Source organism: Zonotrichia albicollis, chromosome 1, assembly GCF_047830755.1.
Source record: "Zonotrichia albicollis isolate bZonAlb1 chromosome 1, bZonAlb1.hap1, whole genome shotgun sequence".
Classification (NCBI taxonomy): Eukaryota; Metazoa; Chordata; class Aves; order Passeriformes; family Passerellidae; genus Zonotrichia; species Zonotrichia albicollis.
The window spans coordinates 80,813,014-80,831,308 of NC_133819.1; the positions used below are offsets into that span (position 1 = coordinate 80,813,014).

General features: G+C 36.2%; 1 protein-coding gene across 11 annotated transcripts in view; it reads left to right on the forward strand.

Annotated features, from left to right (window-relative positions):
* The window catches only part of DNAH5 (dynein axonemal heavy chain 5), a 137,190-nt gene that overhangs the window by 33,484 nt on the left and 85,411 nt on the right, over positions 1 to 18,295 (forward strand). For 10 of the 11 annotated variants that reach the window (XM_026791770.2, XM_074545669.1, XM_074545661.1 and 7 more), the window contains 10 exons: positions 350 to 526; positions 1,299 to 1,412; positions 2,734 to 2,841; positions 3,513 to 3,635; positions 5,452 to 5,667; positions 7,874 to 7,981; positions 8,671 to 8,756; positions 9,523 to 9,844; positions 14,919 to 15,125; positions 16,797 to 16,968. In XM_026791770.2, the coding sequence (XP_026647571.2) occupies positions 350 to 526; positions 1,299 to 1,412; positions 2,734 to 2,841; positions 3,513 to 3,635; positions 5,452 to 5,667; positions 7,874 to 7,981; positions 8,671 to 8,756; positions 9,523 to 9,844; positions 14,919 to 15,125; positions 16,797 to 16,968 (1,633 nt within the window). Of the gene's footprint in view, positions 1 to 349; positions 527 to 1,298; positions 1,413 to 2,733; positions 2,842 to 3,512; positions 3,636 to 5,451; positions 5,668 to 7,873; positions 7,982 to 8,670; positions 8,757 to 9,522; positions 9,845 to 10,429; positions 10,483 to 14,918; positions 15,126 to 16,796; positions 16,969 to 18,295 lie in introns of those variants that run through there. The other variant, XM_074545698.1, reaches the window with a different exon arrangement.

The following is an 18,295-nucleotide window of genomic DNA, read 5'->3' on the forward strand; positions in this document are numbered from 1 at the left end:
AGTTAGTAGTTCCCAGTGGATTTAATGAAAACAAAAAGAATACAGTAATTGAGTGAGCACTGCTCTCAGTGGTCACATTTGTACTTTGAAACACACTTTGCAGGTGATTTGCAGAAAATGTAACTGTCTGTAACAGTGCTCTTGGAACAGAATTGCTTTAAGTTGGAAATGAAAGGACTAAGCAAAATTAAGTTTCTTATATGAGATGGAGGCTAAGTTATATGCGGTGGAGGCTAAGTTAAGCAATTTATCAGGCAAGGTTAATACCACTTGTTAAAAGAAGAATCAATCCATGCTACCTCTGCAGATAAAAAATTTGAGCATCACTCACATTACTTTATGATAAAAGGTTCTTGCAGAAAATGACCAGTTGAGAAAAGAAGCAGATGACCTTGGACCACGAGCAGAGCTTGATTATTGGAAAAAGAAATTGTCAAAATTCCACTACCTTATGGAGCAGCTGAAGAGCCCAGATGTGAAGGCAGTGCTTGGAGTACTCACTGCTGCTAAATCCAAACTGCTGAAGGTTTTTATTTTAAATTATGATTGATATAAATACTAGAAATGCTCTTTATATCCTAGCTCATTTTGATAATGTATGTAACAATGCTGGTGGGGAAAACATTTAAACATTTCTGGCTTTTGTTTTCCTTCTCTATTCCTTAGCCTGAGTAGAAAAATTTAAATCTAGTTCAATTTATTGAAAAAGACTGGGAATCCCTTCAGTCTAAAAGCTGATAATGTACTTCATCCACATGGCTCAAGAGAAATAAATAATTTAATATTTAAAAGTTGATTATTAAATCAGAATATTGAATTCATGAATGGATATTTAATGACAAAAAAAAAATCCCCATTTTTTAAGCCTCATTTTTATGTTGTCACAGTGCCTGCCAAAATTGTTTGTGGAATCATAACTTCTTACATTGACATAACAAATTTAAAGTCCCATCACCAACAGAAAATAAGTAAATAAAAAAAAATCTTGTCTCATCAAAATGAGATGCGGAACAAATCCATAACCATAATTACACATCCATAACTCATATATTTTAGAGCAACTTGACTGCACACTACCACTGACTATTTAGCTGAATGGTGTAAACCAACTGTCTGATCACAGACAAGCTACTGAAACAAGACAAGGACCCCATCTTGGGTGAACAAGTATAATTCTGAAGTGAAAGATCTGTGCTTTCAAATGTGTTTAGAAGCTAATGACAAACCAAAATTATCTCAAAACATTTTTTTCCGAAATGCGCACTTTTATTCCTTTTTTTTCAACTTTCTGTTCTTAGAAGTGGCGAGCACTGGATATTCGCATCACAGACGCAGCAAATGAAGCTAAAGATAACGTGAAGTATCTGTATTCTCTGGAAAAATATTATGAACCATTATACAATAGTGATCCTGTAAGCAGAACTTTTAAATTCTCAACATACATGTACTGAGACAAGCAACATGAATATATTCTGTAGGATGGGTTTGGAAATGAAACAAAAAATTTTACAAATGCAACTCCAGTTTGAGGTTTTGCGCAGTTGCAGTAAAAGTGGATTAATGGGAATTTCTGGCTACAAAATAAAGTATTTTCACACCATAGTATCTGCAAAGCTTTAGTTGTGATGAATAGATATTCTGTGGATTCTGTGCTATGGGAGAAAGTGAATTCCTTAAAATTAAAAAAAAGAAAAGTAAACCTAATGCTATGCTAAAGACAAAGTTTGATCTTTTGTATTTGCTTTGGTGGTCAAGAAATGGTTAGACTAACATTTATAGGGCAATTTTCAGCTTCTTGGGTTGGGAAAAGATAAATAGGATTATGTGAATATTAAGACAAAATTATAAATCACCTTCTCATACTATATAATGAGAATGTGTAGGATCATGCAAGCATAACATGCAATAAACAAAACCAGCCACCCTAAAGTACAGGACTAGAGGAGTCTCCCTGTCTCATTATCTGCTAAAATAGGTGGCAAATAATTGCTTTTATTAAAACTGGTTTTGAAACTGGCTGTGTATGTGTCTTGCTAGTCAAAGAAATATGACTGGTAGCCATGAAGACTCAAAACTTGGACCCGTCCTGACTTCCTCTCTCTCCTCTGAAACTTCTTCCAAAAGCAAATTGTTTCCAAAGAGTGCTCTGGGCAACCATGTTTGTTTCTGTTTACTGGGTGATATTAGAACAGTGTGCTCTTTCAGTGTTTGCAATCTGCTATTTGAGTTTCTCTATTGAAAGGTTATTGGGTTATGATGCCCATAAAAACAGAAAAAAAGCTTGATGTCCATGTGTTACTGTAAAGAAGAGCCTGTTTCTCTTTTATAATATCCCTGTTCATATTTGGGAGCTTCATATAGGCTTTCTGCATTATTTTTTTTCATTCCCACTCTTTACATGCAAGCTTACATCAGGTTTAGCAACTGAGCATATAAACATATATTTTTGTGAAAAAAGTTCTTTTGCAGAGGGCTTTACTTCTACCAAATCTCACTTGCTGATCTGAATTTTCCAGCTGAGACTCCAGTGAAATTTTTTCCCCAAAATTAAATTGTAGAACTTGGGGAATGATGTAGGACAGGCAGCTCTGCAGGAGAGGCCCAGGTAGACAGGGACAGAACCATTTAAAAATACCATAATTCATAATTCTCCAGCATTCACTAAATATGGGTTATGATAATGTGAGGTAATAGAGGTACTGAGCAGAGTTCAACCTGTGTGTTTCTTTCCAGGTGTCCATGCTGGATGCTATTCCAGGACTCATAAATGCAATTAAAATGATTCAGAGTATCTCTCAGTATTACAACACTTCTGAAAAGATCTCCTCACTGTTTGTGAAGGTTGGTGCTCAGCAGGAAAAGAAATATTCCCAATTTTTTTTCTGTGTTGTTGCTTGAGTACAAGAGAAAACACAAAGGAACCAAGCAACTGGGGAGACAGCACTTCAGTCACTTTAATGCTGCTTTTTTAACAAATAAAAAATTGGAAATAGTGATACGCTACTTCAAATTTAGGACCTTTTGGTCCTAAATTTAGGACAATTTAGTTTAGGAATTTTTTGTTACAATTTTTGCCTGTTATCAATGGGATTTTTTTGTAGAACCAAGCATGGTAAATTCATACTGCCCTTAAACCTCCACATGTTTGCAAAAAGAAGAAAATTGATAGAAAGGACAACCTATTCATTACCATTTATGCTCTCATGGGCGCTTGATTTTACCTTGGCTTTCAGACCAGACAAAAACTTAGGACTTTATAGCTTTCAATGCTATCTCAAGGTTGGTACAAGATGTGTAGGTTTGGGAGGAGCACAGTTAACCAACAACATTTTTATGTCGCTTTCTGGAGGCTGGGTGTTGCAAGGAAGACAGTCTATGGATGTGGCTTGTATTTGGTATTGCTCTTTGTCAGGCTTTAGGTCAGCAGACTCAGAGGAATGGGAGAGAGAGAATGGCAAGACCTGCTTTGTCTTGGAATGCTGCTTTTTTCACAAAGTTAAAACTGCTTTTAGGTGACCAATCAGATGATCACAGCGTGTAAATCCTACATAGCAAACGACGGCACAGCCACCATCTGGGATCAACCACAGGAGAGAGTTGTGGAAAAGCTACAAGCAGCTATTAGACTTAAACAGGTAGGTGGGAAGAACATATAGAAAACAGACTATAAGGTGATATTTAGGAGGGCAGGAATAGGAAAATTTTATGTGAGAAAGCACTGTCATAGTGAAGAAAAATGAGTTAACTGAAAAATATCCACTGGAGCTAGAATGCTTATGCTAGAGCTAACAAGGAATTTGATCTGTTGTCTGTTGATCTTCTGGAAACAGAATTTTGATGCTTAGTCTGTCTTAACTATGCTTATAAGAGAATTTCTTGGATTTTCATGCCTGTGTTTCTCTATGTAGTATCCTTTCACTTGTTGTGGAGAGTTATGAAATAAAACAAGGAGAGTTACTGAACTGAATATATTCCAAAGATATGTGGACAAGCTATACATTTAGAAAGGGCAGTTTAGTGAACTGAGATGAATCCAGCTGTTCAGTTGACCTAGACTTGTTTGAAAGATAGCCTTTTTTTTTTTTTTTTGAATACACTTCTGTGATAATTTTTTAATTTTATTTTTCTTTGTTCTTTTTTTCTCCTAAAGCATAGTATTATAGGATAGCTTGGCTTGGAAGGGTCCTCAGCAGGTATCTAGTTCAACCTTCTGCTCAAAACCGAAGCAGGGGCAGTATGAGATCAAACTTGGTTTCCCAATCCTTTATCCAGTCATGTCTTGAAGTTCTCCAGGGATGGAGAGATTGCACAGCCTTTTTGGGCATCCTTTTTCACTGTTTGACTGTCCTTGAGATGAAAGATTCTTTCCTTGTATCCAGTCAGAACCTCACCCATTTCAATTTTTGCCTTTTGCTTCTTGGCTTTCTGTCCATGTGTTACTGTAAACAAGAGCCTTTCTCTCTTTTATGGTACCCCTGTACATATTGGGAGCTTCATATAGGCTTTCTGAATTATTTTTTGTTCATTCCCAGTATGTGCTGGCAGGACTAGAGCTTCACCTCCTGAAGCAACAAATTTTGCCTAGTTCTAGCATAAATTAGTGTAAATTTGTTTGACATCTTACCATCAGCAATGAGCACTAAACTCATATTTTTCTATTATATTGTCCAGTTGCTGCATGAAAATATGTAGAAAAATTAGGTATTCATTTGAGTCTTGTTAGTTCCAGAAACTTTCAGAAATTCAATAGATTAAAACATAAAATTTGAATCACGAATAACATAGCAAAATCTAGACCCTTTGTATTGATATCTCCAAGTGAGGATATTCATATATAAATGTGACAAAAAGAATTAACATTTTATTATAAAGAGAGCCACTATTGAAAGAAACCATTTCAAGCAAATCTGTTGGCTATGTACTTTGATTTTGGGAATAATTTAGGAAGTTTGGAGTAAGGTTTGTGCCTTGTTACGAATTCAGAATGAAAAGTGGATGCTGCTATGGAGCAGCATTAAAACTTCAGGACGTAATTTTTTCTTGAGAGGGATTTTTGAACCTTGATTACTCAGTAAAACTGCTCGGCATGCAAACATTTTCAATCTTTAGAAACTGGGTTGCCATCTTGGTTATTCAGTAAACACATCAAACCCTACTATGAAATGGAGGGAACAGAATTTCATGCTAGCTAAGGATGTATACAAATATATACATGTGCAGTTTGGTCATTTGATGAAGTGTGTAATCCTGTAATGGCATTGATGGGTTAGTTTTCAGAGGCAAATTCTGTTACTCTCTTTGTAGTTTTCATGATTGTTTATTGATGAAACTCCTACTTGCAATCAGATTAGGATAATACCTGTGTAAATTTTGTCTCCTGTCTCACACAGCTAGATAATGATAGTGCCTTTTGTCATATGCTTGACATTCTTTAAAATTCCTTGTTTTAAGGAGTATCAAAATTACTTCCACAAGATAAAAGAGAATTTGGAACAAAATCCAGCTGAAAGACAATTTGATTTTAGTGAGATGTATATATTTGGAAAATTTGAAGCCTTTCATCGTCGTCTGGTAAAGATAATAGATGTTTTCAATACTATGAGAACCTACTCAGTTCTACAGGAATCTAAGATAGAGGGACTGGAAGGAATGATCACAAAATATCAGGTACACATTAGATTTTGTATATTGTGTCAGTCTAACCTGAACCTTTATGAGAAAATTATGAAAATTAGGGAAGTGTTTATTGAGAGAAAAATTAACTCTTTAATTGTGCTAAAATTACTGAGTAATAGCAATATAAATATGTGATTACCGGGGAAATGAGCAGACAAGATGAAAGAGAAGGTGCTAGTGGACATGTGAAAGAATTATGCTAAAATCAAAGCTGATTGAAAAAAGCGAAAAGTGGGGTGACTTTGTAAGAGGAGCAATGGGAGCATGGTTTTGTGCTGTGATCATGAGAAAAAGTGAGAAGTTGTACATTTTCATCTCAAATATTGGGCTAGCTGTGAGTGCCCCTTTGTTCATTGCTATTACTATGCAGTTTTCTTTAAGTGTGAATTGAGCAACAAGGAGACCTTTTAAGAATATAAATATGCTAAGTTGCATTCTTTTCCTTCCTTCTTTCTCAGATAGCTTTCTTTTCTACCAAATGAAGTCTTTCCTGCTCTTACAGAGCCTGAGTTAGCTTAGTTTTTTGTGTAGCTTTATTAGTGCAGTATCATAATTATGGCGCCTGTAAATACTGAAATAAATCAGAAGGTTTCAATGTGTGGACTTTATAGACAGGTTTTTGAGATCACATATGATTCAGTGGCTGTACAGGTAAATATGTAATTCTAGTTTGTTTTACTCTGTTCTTTGCCTTTTTGTTATGCTCAGGAGTCAATCAGTTTGCTTTAGTGAAATAAGTGTAGTGTAAAATGTGGCCATTCCGTGGTCCTTCCTGGTTTGATTTACTCCCTCTGTAGTCTGGGGTTTTGATTCCTTGAATACATCCTTCACAGTAGCCAGTTTTCTGCTTTGTTCTGTTCTACAGTCTTCTGAGAACTGGCCAGGGCACGGCTGTAAGGATAGCTTAGTCCAAGACTCTTCCATGTGGGCAGGACAGGTGTGGACAGCTCTAAATTTTGTTTCCAAGAGCTGCTCTCCAAAGCTGTACCACCAGGCTTTTCAGCAGCACAGGTTGCTGAGAATTTTCAGATCATGCCAATGAAGGTAGTCTTTTGGTAGGCTGGAACACAGGAATCCAATTTGTTTGGGGCATTTGTGTCTGAAAAGCTGCCTGTGACCATCAGCCCATGCCATGATGCAAATTTTATAAGGATGCACCTCATTACCCGTTGCAGCACCCAAGTCCTTAAACAAGAACTTTTTGTGAGACCCAGATCAAGTCAATTGTGTCAGGATAAAGAATGCTTAGGTAAAAAATGTTATGTGGAAGGTTCTGCCTAGGTTGTATAAAGGGCAGGAAAGTGATCACACTCCTTTTTAAAGTGACAAAACTGAGGTACTGAAGTATTTGACGTGGACCATAGCTATAGTTAGTATGTGACTGATTATATGTCTAAAATTTTTTTTACAATAGGAGTTAAGTATTTTGCTGTTCTTTATGCTTTAACACTTAGTCCCTATCTAGGATTTGCTTGTTGTTCAAGGAAAAGATGGAATTTTTATGCACAGCAATGCACTGAAACTGAATTTCAGTTAACTTACCACAAAATTATGCGAGTCAGCTGAGCTGGAAATATGCTGAGTTTCATAGTTATACTGTGGTAAAAACTACTAGGATGTTGAACAGTAGTTTATCATAAGAAATCCTTTATTTGTGTGTACTCCTCAAGGGAGGTGCTGATTAAGATATACTTACATGTGTGTAGACAGCAGCTGTGTAACAGAAGCCAGGCATATAAAGTTGTGGGCTGGTGATGTGCTGCATCCCACTGTCCTTTTTTAATAATCTATTTATATATGGAATCATATTTTTAAAGGACATGGAAAATAATTATGTGAAAATATTTTTCTCTGTTGAACTTTAAGTTTTTTATAGAAATGTACTTCTGCATGACAGAATGTTTAATGAGTAAAAAATGTATTTGATGGAAAGCAGGTCTGAATTTTCTGTCAGTTATAATTGACTTAAAGCAGAAATAAATAATACAAATGAAATTTGAGTAGATATTACACCAACTTGATTCCTGCAAATATTTCTTTTAAGGGGTTTGCTTATATTGCTCAGGTAATACAGGGAGCTATTAGCAAAGGTAAAATGTGAACGTGCACAGTCTGTTGTGCTAAATGTTTGGTGTGGTAAGTCTTTTTCATGAGACATTTTTTGGTAATAATTTTCTTTTTCTGTGAAATTGTTTAGAGCATTGTTGACAACATGAAGAATAAGCATTATGATTTCTTGGATCAGCGGAAGACTGATTTTGACCAAGACTATGAAGAGTTTTGCAGAGACATAAATGATCTTCATGTAGGTTTTATGATACAATGATAGAAAATAATTTAATTGATTGAGGAATCCTTATTATCTGCTCTGAGTTACCACAAAAAATATGCAAATGTCAAAGTTTGTATTCTGAAATTGAAAAGTTATTCCAATATGTTTCCACTTTGAAGCTTCCATTTACTATCTTTCAGACTAGTTTAATGGAATGGGTCATTGAGGGCCTCCAACAAAAGGATTTTTCATTACTGTATGCCAGCAAGAATAACAAAAATGGGTGATTTCATTGAGTGAATAGGAGCGTAGTACAAATAAGTCAGATAATTAACTTTCCAATAGTTCTGAAATCACAAGCTGGGAAATGAAAGGGTATATGCAGAAGAAAAAAAAAAAATGCTTGTCTTGCTTTGGTTGCCAGAGAGGTAAGCAAGCATTCTTTGAGGCCTCTCAACATGGTGAAACATTGGAGGGTACAGAAGCTTTTGCTGGTTGCAGAGCCTCAGAGGGAACTTGGAAAGAAAATGCCTTGCAAGTTGGCTGTGTTTTGTTTAATTATTGTGGAAAGAAATAAAGGGAAAAATAATACTTATTGAGATTAGTTTCACATAAACAAATTATATTCTAAACCCTGTGTTAAACCCTGTCAAATAATACTTGGCATATTTGATGTATGTTTTAGGGACTTATCTGATGTAGAATTATTTGCTCTTCTTCAGGATCAATTAAGGAAGTTCATGGACATCACCTTTGAAAGTATTCTGAACACTGAAAGGGCACTGAGTACATTGCAGAAATTTGAAAGGTAATATGTCCTATTTAGATTGCTGAAACTCTGCCAGGCAATGGAAATAAAACATTGAGGATGGTGGAAAGGGCAGGGGGGAGGGAGAGAAAAGCAGGAGGCATTTTCTTAAATACAAACAAAACCAAAATCAACCTCTTTACTCTCAGCTGTTCAACCCTGTTAAGAGTTGTCTTAGTAGCTTGAATGGATAAAAGCCATATTTTTTGTATCAGAAACTGCAAAATATAAGTGGACTTTGAATTTCGTCTTTCAAAATTAGTTTAAGTACAGGAAAACTTTGTCTGTTAGCATATTTGCCTTAGCTTTGTGCCCGAACAATGGCATTAAATTTGTTACCACAATGCAATTAGAAGAGTGCAAAATGCTTTTATTAAGAAACAGTGAAATTTGTCTTTATAAATTAACATTGTTGCAAAACAGCCTCACTCTTTATTCTGTCAGTTTTTGTATTATAATCTGTTTAATAGAATAGACAGCTAGCGGTGAATTGGTTACAGTTTGCTGCACATAATTTCAGGCCAGTGTTTGAAAACAGTGACAAAACAGAAAATGTGTAGGCTTACTTGGAAACTTTTATCATCTAGTCTAAATCTTTGTTGCTTGGATTCAGGTTGTGACAGCATTTGTTCAAGCTGAAAACTCTGCTGCCAAAGTAGTTCTTTTCTAAAGCATGCAAGGGAATCTGGAACAGCTGTTTTCCAACAATGCATTCGGAGTATTTCAGAAGTGTTGAAGGAGTTTTTTTCATTATTTTTCTAAGCAGATTGCAAATCCCAAATCTTGGCATTGATGAAAAGTATCAGAAAATATTTCAAAACTATGGCCACGACATAGAAACCATCTGTAAGATCTACACTAGGCACAAGAAGGACCCTCCACTGGCTCGTAATCTGCCTCCAGTAGCTGGCAAGATCTTGTGGGCACGTCACCTGTTCCATAGGATCAAGGAGCCCATGGAGACTTTCCAGAGACATCCAGCAGTTCTACAAACACCAGATGGCAAGAGCATAATCCGCAATTACAACAAAGTAGCACAAGTTCTTATGAAATTTGAGGTCATCTACCATAGGGAATGGCTTCAGCAGGTAAGCCAGCTGATTTTGATTAAGGTATTCCTTTAAGAAAAAAAAAAAAAGGTGTTATCCCTGGTTAGTAGCAGTAGTGAGGTATGCTTAATCTGATTTATGATGACTCTCAAGTGAGGGATGGAATAAGAAAAGTTATTTAACTAGAAAGTGTTCCTGTTAAAAAAAAATAGGGCCTCTAGTACCTGTAGCTGATTTTAGGAACAACTGAAAGATCTTTCATTTTAACTAAGAAGTTAGAAAAAACCCATACAATGCAAGTCCAGCGGTTGGCTTAGGTGGCCCTCTGTCTCTGCCACATTCTTCTGACTGGTGCAAGATCATCATGTCTGGGGAGAGGAGTTTTGTCAGCTGGTTGGCCAAAAGTGAAAGCAGAAACAGAAGTTTCCTCTGCCCTGGATAAAATGAATTTTGAGTGATAATCCATGTGTACACTCTGTAAATATACATGTAAAAAACATCCAGTCTGAACAGATAATAGCATACTCAGTGCACAAGTGAGCTTTGAGCCAATTGTAGGTTAAACCTAATAGGCAGCTAAGCACCACATGAATACTCATTCACTTCCCCCCCATGCTCCTCCAGTGAGACAGGGAAGAGGAGAGGGAAAGCAAAAGCAAGAAAACTTGTGGATCAAGGTAAGTTGTTTAGTTAGTGAAGGAGAAATGGAGAAAGAACGGGGAAAAAAAGGGCTGCAGAGGCAATTTCTCACCATTTTCCAGTCAAACAATGTCTAACCAATTCCAGAGCAGAGGGTGGCTAACCCCTTCAACCACCTGCCTTTCCATTTCTACTGCTGAGCATGATGTTATATGGCAAGGAATATCCCTTTGCTTATTTTGTAACATCCTTTTGTTATTTCATAACATCTCCCTGGTTTTGTCCCCTCACAGCCTCTTTTGCACCCTTCATCCCCACTACCAACCCCCAACCTATTCGCTGTGTGGACAGAGTGAGAACAAGAGAAGGCCTTGATGCTGTGCCAGCACTGCTCAACTGAACCACCCGTGTGTTATCAGCTTTGTTTTGATAACAAATCTGATGACACCACATAAGCTGCTATGAAGGAAATTAAATGCCAACAGAGAAAATTAACCCAATCAAAACCAGTACAAAGTAATTTCATTTCCTACTGACAATTTTGGGATACGTGTGTGTGGGGGAAGGGGCAGGTGAGGCCTTGCCCTGGTGAGGCAGTGTGCTTTACCTCTAGAGCCTGTATCCCAGGCTGCAATCCCTGGCACACCAGAGGCACTGATCCACACCCACCTCTGGAGCCCCTAACCCAGCTCCTGAGCGGCCAAATGACTGGAAGCCCCACCCAGGGGAAGGGCCTAGGAAGGCCGAAGGGTATTTCAAGCTGAATTTGAGGCTATCTGATGTCTTGACTCTACCTTCTCTTGGAATTTCTATCTGAACACTGCTGGAACCCAGGAACTGATGGCTATATGTGTAGTGTTCTATATATTTTCAGTCTTCATCTTTCTTGTTCTAATTCCCTCTTCCTGGAATTTTTGGAGTAACTTAAAATCTTTGAAAAACGCTTAGAATTTACGAAGTTGGATGGGCCAAGTTAATGCTTTGAGAAATGTTTTATGTTGACTGAATATGGTATTAAACCTTTTGCCACATATTCTGTGATTTTCTAAAGTTGCCAATAAGGTCTTTTACGCTGTTTTGATCTCTTGAGAGTACCTGGTCAGTGTTTCTCCCAGGTATGTAACTCTGGGTACATGAACAACTATACACCCTTTTTACATGTCTCATTGAATGAGTTGTTTGGGGCCCTACAGGCAGAACACTTTGTAGCCTGAATATTCTTCATAGAGCATGGTTCACCTTAAATTCTAAATCTCCTTTGACTCATTTTACTCTCTTGGATTTTGTACATAGAACCTCTGACTACCTTTATATTATCAGGTGGCTTCTGCAGGGGCCACTTTAAGGCCTTAAAATCTCTGCAAGTTTCTACTATTGTTTTGGCATATTTTTCACCTCCAATTTCTTTGTTGCCTTGTAATAAAGCATCTTATAGAAAAATTGGCCTCAGCCTTGCAAAGCTGAAAAAAAAGGATAAGAATCTCCAGACTGTGGTTTTGAAAGCTGTGTGACACTTGTCAATGCATTTGTCTGTTGTTTTTGGAACTGAGGCCCAGCTTTTGTACACTGTGGAAATCTGTGGTGCTGATAAACATCAGTCTTCTCAAACGTAGTCTTAGACCTGATCTGGGACAAGAGGTACCAGCTGCCTTTTCTCCAGTCTGAATATATAAGGTTTCCCCGATCCTTCCATTTCATGCTTGCCTTTGACATGTGGTGTGAAATGTAGTTGAAAGAGTCACCAGACTTGATTGTCTAATACTGTACGTGGGAATTTTTTGTGTCAATTTGGCATAGTAAACCAGGACAAATGATTGCAATATTAGAGTACATAAAATATGCTGTATTGAGACTTAGTGCTGAATATATATTATTGATGATTAATCTGGAATTGAGTGCAGCCTGGGAATCAAGGAACATGAACAGTAGTTCCTCAATTTTTTTTTCATTATACATTATGGCTCAGGAACATCATATCCTAAATTGGCACTGTTATCCTGCACATAGTTGGTCCTGCTTCCAGGCAGTAATGAAAACTGTTATTGTACTTGGAAAGATCTTTAATGCTTATTCTGCTAGCATAGGGAGTTCATATGTTTTCATGTGCTCTTCACAGAGAGCTGGTGCATATCCCTCATATTTTATGGAACGAATTGTAGTGCTTCAGGAAACCTTCTGCATTTGTTTAGTGTTTCTATCTTGGACTCAGTTTCTCTTTGATTCCAGTACTGAGCTGGAGTCATTCAGGGTATACTGATGATAGTTTTCACTGCCTTGTCTCATCTATAAAGACTGATGAGAATGTATGATTCTTGTGGGGCTACATCATTTGTTAGATGATCTAGTCATCAGATTTTCTGACATGTACTGTGCCTTGATGGAGCAGTCAAGTACATTTGCCTTTCATCTTTTCTGAAATAACCATAACATCCCAGGCATCTCCCTTGAAGTAGTGCCTTCCTTTATGAGGTCCAAATCATGTGAGTTCTGATTCTAATCTGTTCAAATCTGTTGTTACCTGTCTGTTTTCTCCTCTAGCAGTCAAATCACACTTGGCAGCTATATAAAGTTCCTGAGCCTGCTCCCACTTTATACTCATTAGGTGGGAACAAAGAGAAGTGGATTTGAACAAAATTTCCTGTTTGGAATGTACACACATGAATTGAAAAGACATGAAAAGTGTATTCACATTAACATACATGCACTAGTCTACCAGGTACTGCAAAAAAAAATGTGACTACTGCTCTGTAGTCTCTTTCAGGCAAGAGTGCACACGGGTGTGGACGTGAGCGCCACAGAACACAAGGTGGAGCTCCTGCTCTACTCCTGAACAAAAGAAAAACGCGAGAGGGGCAGGTGTCCTGTGGGGAATACAAATCCAACACAGATAGGACTCCAGCTCCTGCTACTTTTTATTCCTCTGTACAATATAAATGTTAAGTTTAGTGTCACTCTCTGAGATTTCTGAACATTTTTGCCCCTATTTTTTCTACTTGTTAATGGATGGTTAACATCATGTTAGTCCAAGGTGGTTTTTTATTTTTTTTAAATTTTTGTTTGTTTGTTTTGGTTTCTTTTTCTATAGCAAATGATGTTCTACGTGGACATATTAAAATAATAAATTACCTGGAATTGTTAAAGTTACTGTAATTATTTGGCAGTGTAAAATTTCTGCCTTCAATGTACCCCTTATTTCCATTGCCATTTTCTGTTACCTTAACAATGAAAACTGCTTGAGAAAAAAATTATAAACAGCAGAAGAAGACTTGAGAGTGGGAATAATGAGTATGAAGCTCAAAAATGAGTACAGTAAGATTTGCAGATGAACTTTACAGAAAAAAAATCAGCTTCTCTTTAGTGCCATTGAGTTTTTTTTTTCTTGGAAGACTGATGATAGTGGATAGAGCATGACATCTTCATTCACAAAAATTGATTAGATTATTTCTTGAAAAATGCTGTGTAAAATGTCTTGATAGTACATAATATTGCTGAAGCAAGCAGTATACTCCACTATATTTTAGACGTTGAAAGGTCGTGCAAATTTTCTGTGTTTCATAAAAAAAGAAAAAAGTGCACTGAAAGATATCAATGGGTTCTGAAACTGTGGCATAGAAATAAGCCCCATCTCAATGTAATGTGATACATGAAATTTGAGGAGTGAATAAAGAACAGTAAAGTTACGTCAACCAAGGACAACTGGAAAATAAGAACAGCAGCAAATTTTTTAATGTAGGAAAAATTTGCCTGCCTAAGGCAGGATTGCTTTTTGGTGTCAGCCAAATTTTCAGTGTGTGGTGATCTAAGGAATGCTGTTCTTTGTAGTCATATAGAGAACAAATGGTCTTCTAATATTTAAATAAAGCAGTTAAATCAATTGTGTGATTATACTTTGCTTTTAAGAATGAAAAAAAAAATCTATAATAAGCATTAATTTTAGTATTTTAAAAGATTTGCCCTGGTGTTGGTTGTAATTATCAGTACCATTATGGTTGGTATATCTATTAGCTATTGGAAAACAAGTGAAAGGAGAAATGGGGATAGGTTGATTCAAATGATATGTGAAGAAGTTATTCAAGAATACTTTAATTCATTGGGGAAGTTATGTGCAGCCTTATTGCAGAATATGCAGTAAGTTCTAAGGAGATGAGGTTTAAGATTTAAGATGGATGAAGCAAGAAAATCCATGGTTCTGATTTGATTTTGTACTGTGGAATGCAGCTTATAACATCCAAGACTCAACATAAGAATATCTGTTAGATAAATAGCAGTTTGATTATTAAGCATTTGAGTCCGCAGACATTGTGTTAATAAATTTCGGTTTTGGATTAATATATCAATCGATGTATCAATGGATATAATGTATCAATCTTTATCAGCAGTGCCTGATTTTAGAATCTGCATAAGTGATATTTATATGCGAACCAAAGTATTTTGTTGTAGTGGCTTGTCTGAATGATGACTTTATTTCCTGCAGATTGAATTTACTAAAAGAGGACTTCAAGCAACTCTCTTGGTAAAAGCTCCAGAAACAGGAGAATTATTTGTGAATTTTGACCCTCAAATATTAACTTTAATCAGAGAAACAGACTGCATGGCTCGCATGTGCCTTGAAATTCCACCATTTGCAAGTGTTATTCAGCAGCAGAGAGGCTGGTACAAGAAGATTGCCAACAATTTGCACGTGGGTTTACATTAGTTATTTTATGTATGTGTGCTGTACGTTAAGATGCCTGGCTTCTATACATATGGAAGAGGATGAATGAAGATCGACAATTATGCACTAAGAAAACATCTGCAAATCTATTTTCTTATTTGTATGATTGTCTTGAGGCACCTAAAAATGTTCTTGGCTTTATGTTTTCTGTGAAGTTACTTCTCAGATACTTGGGTTTGGGGAAGCTCTGCAGAATCTGGGGCAGAGATGAGAATGGGGAGGAAAGGAAGCTTACAAAATGCCTTGTGCTGTTGCTTGCTTTCTAAATGATAAGCAATTTATCTCTTATCCAATAATGAAGTCAACATTCGTCAACATTTGTTTTGAGAGAATACCTGAGAGGGAGGAACAAGTGGTCCACTTTTTAAAAGTGTAAAGCATGCAGCAAGCAGCAGCCTTTTTTGTGTTTTTCTGGCACTGCTGTTTTACATAGATGTCTGTGGAACAGTTTAAAAAGAAGTGAAACTTCCCTTTCTCTGTCTTTTAAGTCCTTCATCTGCCTATGAACAGACAAGATTCTCAGTGACTCAAGATGGGAATTCAAAAATAGATGTCCAGAAACCTATAGCTTTATAAGTTTTATAGCAGTCAAATGATTTTATAGTACTCAAAGGACTACTTAAAAAAAAAAAAAAAACAACCCAAAGTAATCAAGACTGTATCACTTTAAGTTGTAATGTTATTGCCAAACATGTGAAACCAAATCAGTGGGTTAAAGAGGTATTAGAAAGAAAATAGTATAATATAGTTTTGGTAAGGCTGATCTTATTAGAATTGCTGGAAAGTTCACCTAGAAAGTCTTCCTTGGGCTTTTTGTCTTCTGTAACACTCATTTACCAACTGAAATTTGCAAGATTTTTCTGTTATGTGCTTTAAACCCAGTAGGCAACCAAATGTCACACAGCTGCTCCCTTACTCCCCTCCTTGGAATGAGGGAGAGAATCTGAAGGTTAAAATATAAAACATGTGAGTAGAGATAAAGACAATTTAATAGGAAAGGCAAGAGGTGCATGCACAAGGGAAGAAAATAAGGAATTAATCTATTAAAACTAGGCAGTATCACAGCTGCTTAGGAAGACAAACACCATAGCTCTGAGTGTCCCCCTCCCTCCTTCTTCTCCCAGCTTTCATTTTCAAGCATGATGTCATAGACATGGGATCCCATTAATCAATGGGGTCCTGGCCACATTCTTTCCCAATGTCTTGTGTGTCCCCCATCACCAGCAGAGTAGTGTGAGAAGCAGAAAAGGACTCAGTGCTGTATGAGCACTGTTTAGCAATACCCAAAATATCAGTGTGTTAATAACACAGCTGTGGTCACAAATCTAAACCATGGCATCATGTGAGTCGTTGAGAAAGAAATTAACTCCATCGCAGCACCAGTGCAATCAAAGATTGGTTTCTGTGTGAAGTAGTGCTTCACACAGAGCAACAAATATATGTAGAGACATAAAGAGCAATAAATTGTGAACTTATGCCAAAAATAATGAAAACCTTTCCCAAGCAATTAATTATAACTTCTTAAGAATTTCAGAAATGTGCATATAGATAAGTCTTCTTAGTTTAAGTAATAAATGTGTGTACATGAAGAGGTTCAAATCAATGTATATTAACTAATATTTTCATTATTTATTTCAGGTGATGTTGGCAGAATACAAAAGAATTAAACTGAAAATACAACACCCTTTTGAACAACTGATGGCTCCTCGATTAGTAATTGTAGATGATGCTATCCAGCCAGGTCTAATGTTATTGAGCTGGACATCCTTGAATATTGAGAAATACATTAATACAGTTTTTTCTAAGCTAGGTAGGTTACTTGTCTCCTTCCATTAACTTCTGGTTATTTGTCCTATACATATGCAAGTTATATTATGAGATTACAGTTCTCTACATGATTTGCACTTAATTGGTTTATATATAAAAGATACCATAATTTTTACCTGTCCTGTATTTCATGAAACATTTATTTTATAACACCACCTTCTTTTTGTCTTGTATGTTCATCAAATATTTTTGAGTGATATCTACTCAATTTAAAATTTAAAGAGTGATATCTACTTTTTTAAAGAGCTCCTAGGTTTCAGACTTTTCCTAGTCCTGCTATTTGTTTCTGTAATGTACAAAACAACTTCTCAAGGAATAAAACCCTGACTCAGTTGGCACTGTCATTGCTCAATAGCATTTAATAGTATTTTTTTTTAAACATCAATCTCTTTAAAACTAGTGCACACGCATCTTGGACAACAGCTTTAGAAAACAGATGAGCTTGTAGTGTTTTCAAAATATTATCACAAGGTTGTACTGAGATGTGGATTTTTTCTGAAGATAGCAAATTCCTTTTTCTTCAGCCTAATTAATACAGCAAACAAAGTTTGTTTCTTGAAATTGCATAAGTAGTTATAGTGGAAATTTTCTTCATTTGAAATGGCATATTAAAGTGCAATTTGGATGCTAGCCTGACATTATGCTTAATTTAATTTTGAATAATAAAAGTAATTTGAGTTTGGACCAAGCACCTTGCTGCTATTTCAGCTTCAGCATTGAGAGCAGATTGCTATTAAACTTTTAAAATTCTAATGATTGTTTTCTGTTAACTATTGTTAGCTATTTGGCCTCTAACAGTTGTTTGAAGCATAGAGATTTTATTTGCTGAAAGTTACTGTTTGCAGTAGATTCTCTAAGTTGCAACTTGTTCAAGCTATAGGAGAAGATGAAACATTGTTGGTACTCAATTAAATGTTAATGTCTTCATGTTTGAAATACATATACTTTAAGTTAATCTTATATACATTTATAATATATACTGTATTTTATGTAAAAAGCTATGCTATATATATTTGTGTAATAGCTTATATTTATACATTATTATAGTTATCTTTTAGCATGTAGATAGCATATGCTAGGTAAGTATCTGTTATGCAAAAAGTTAATTATGGTTCTTGTGGTGAAGCTTGCCATAAAAGTTTAGATGTGTGGAGTAAATTGGTTTAAGATGCAGAATTCATATACAGGTGAATATGATAGTTTGTCAAGGTAAAATAACACTGGATTGTTTGGCACTCTTGTTTGTTGAGGTAAAGCAACACTGAGCGACTCTGCAAAGGCTATTAATTCAAACTTTTAAGCTTGTCTTG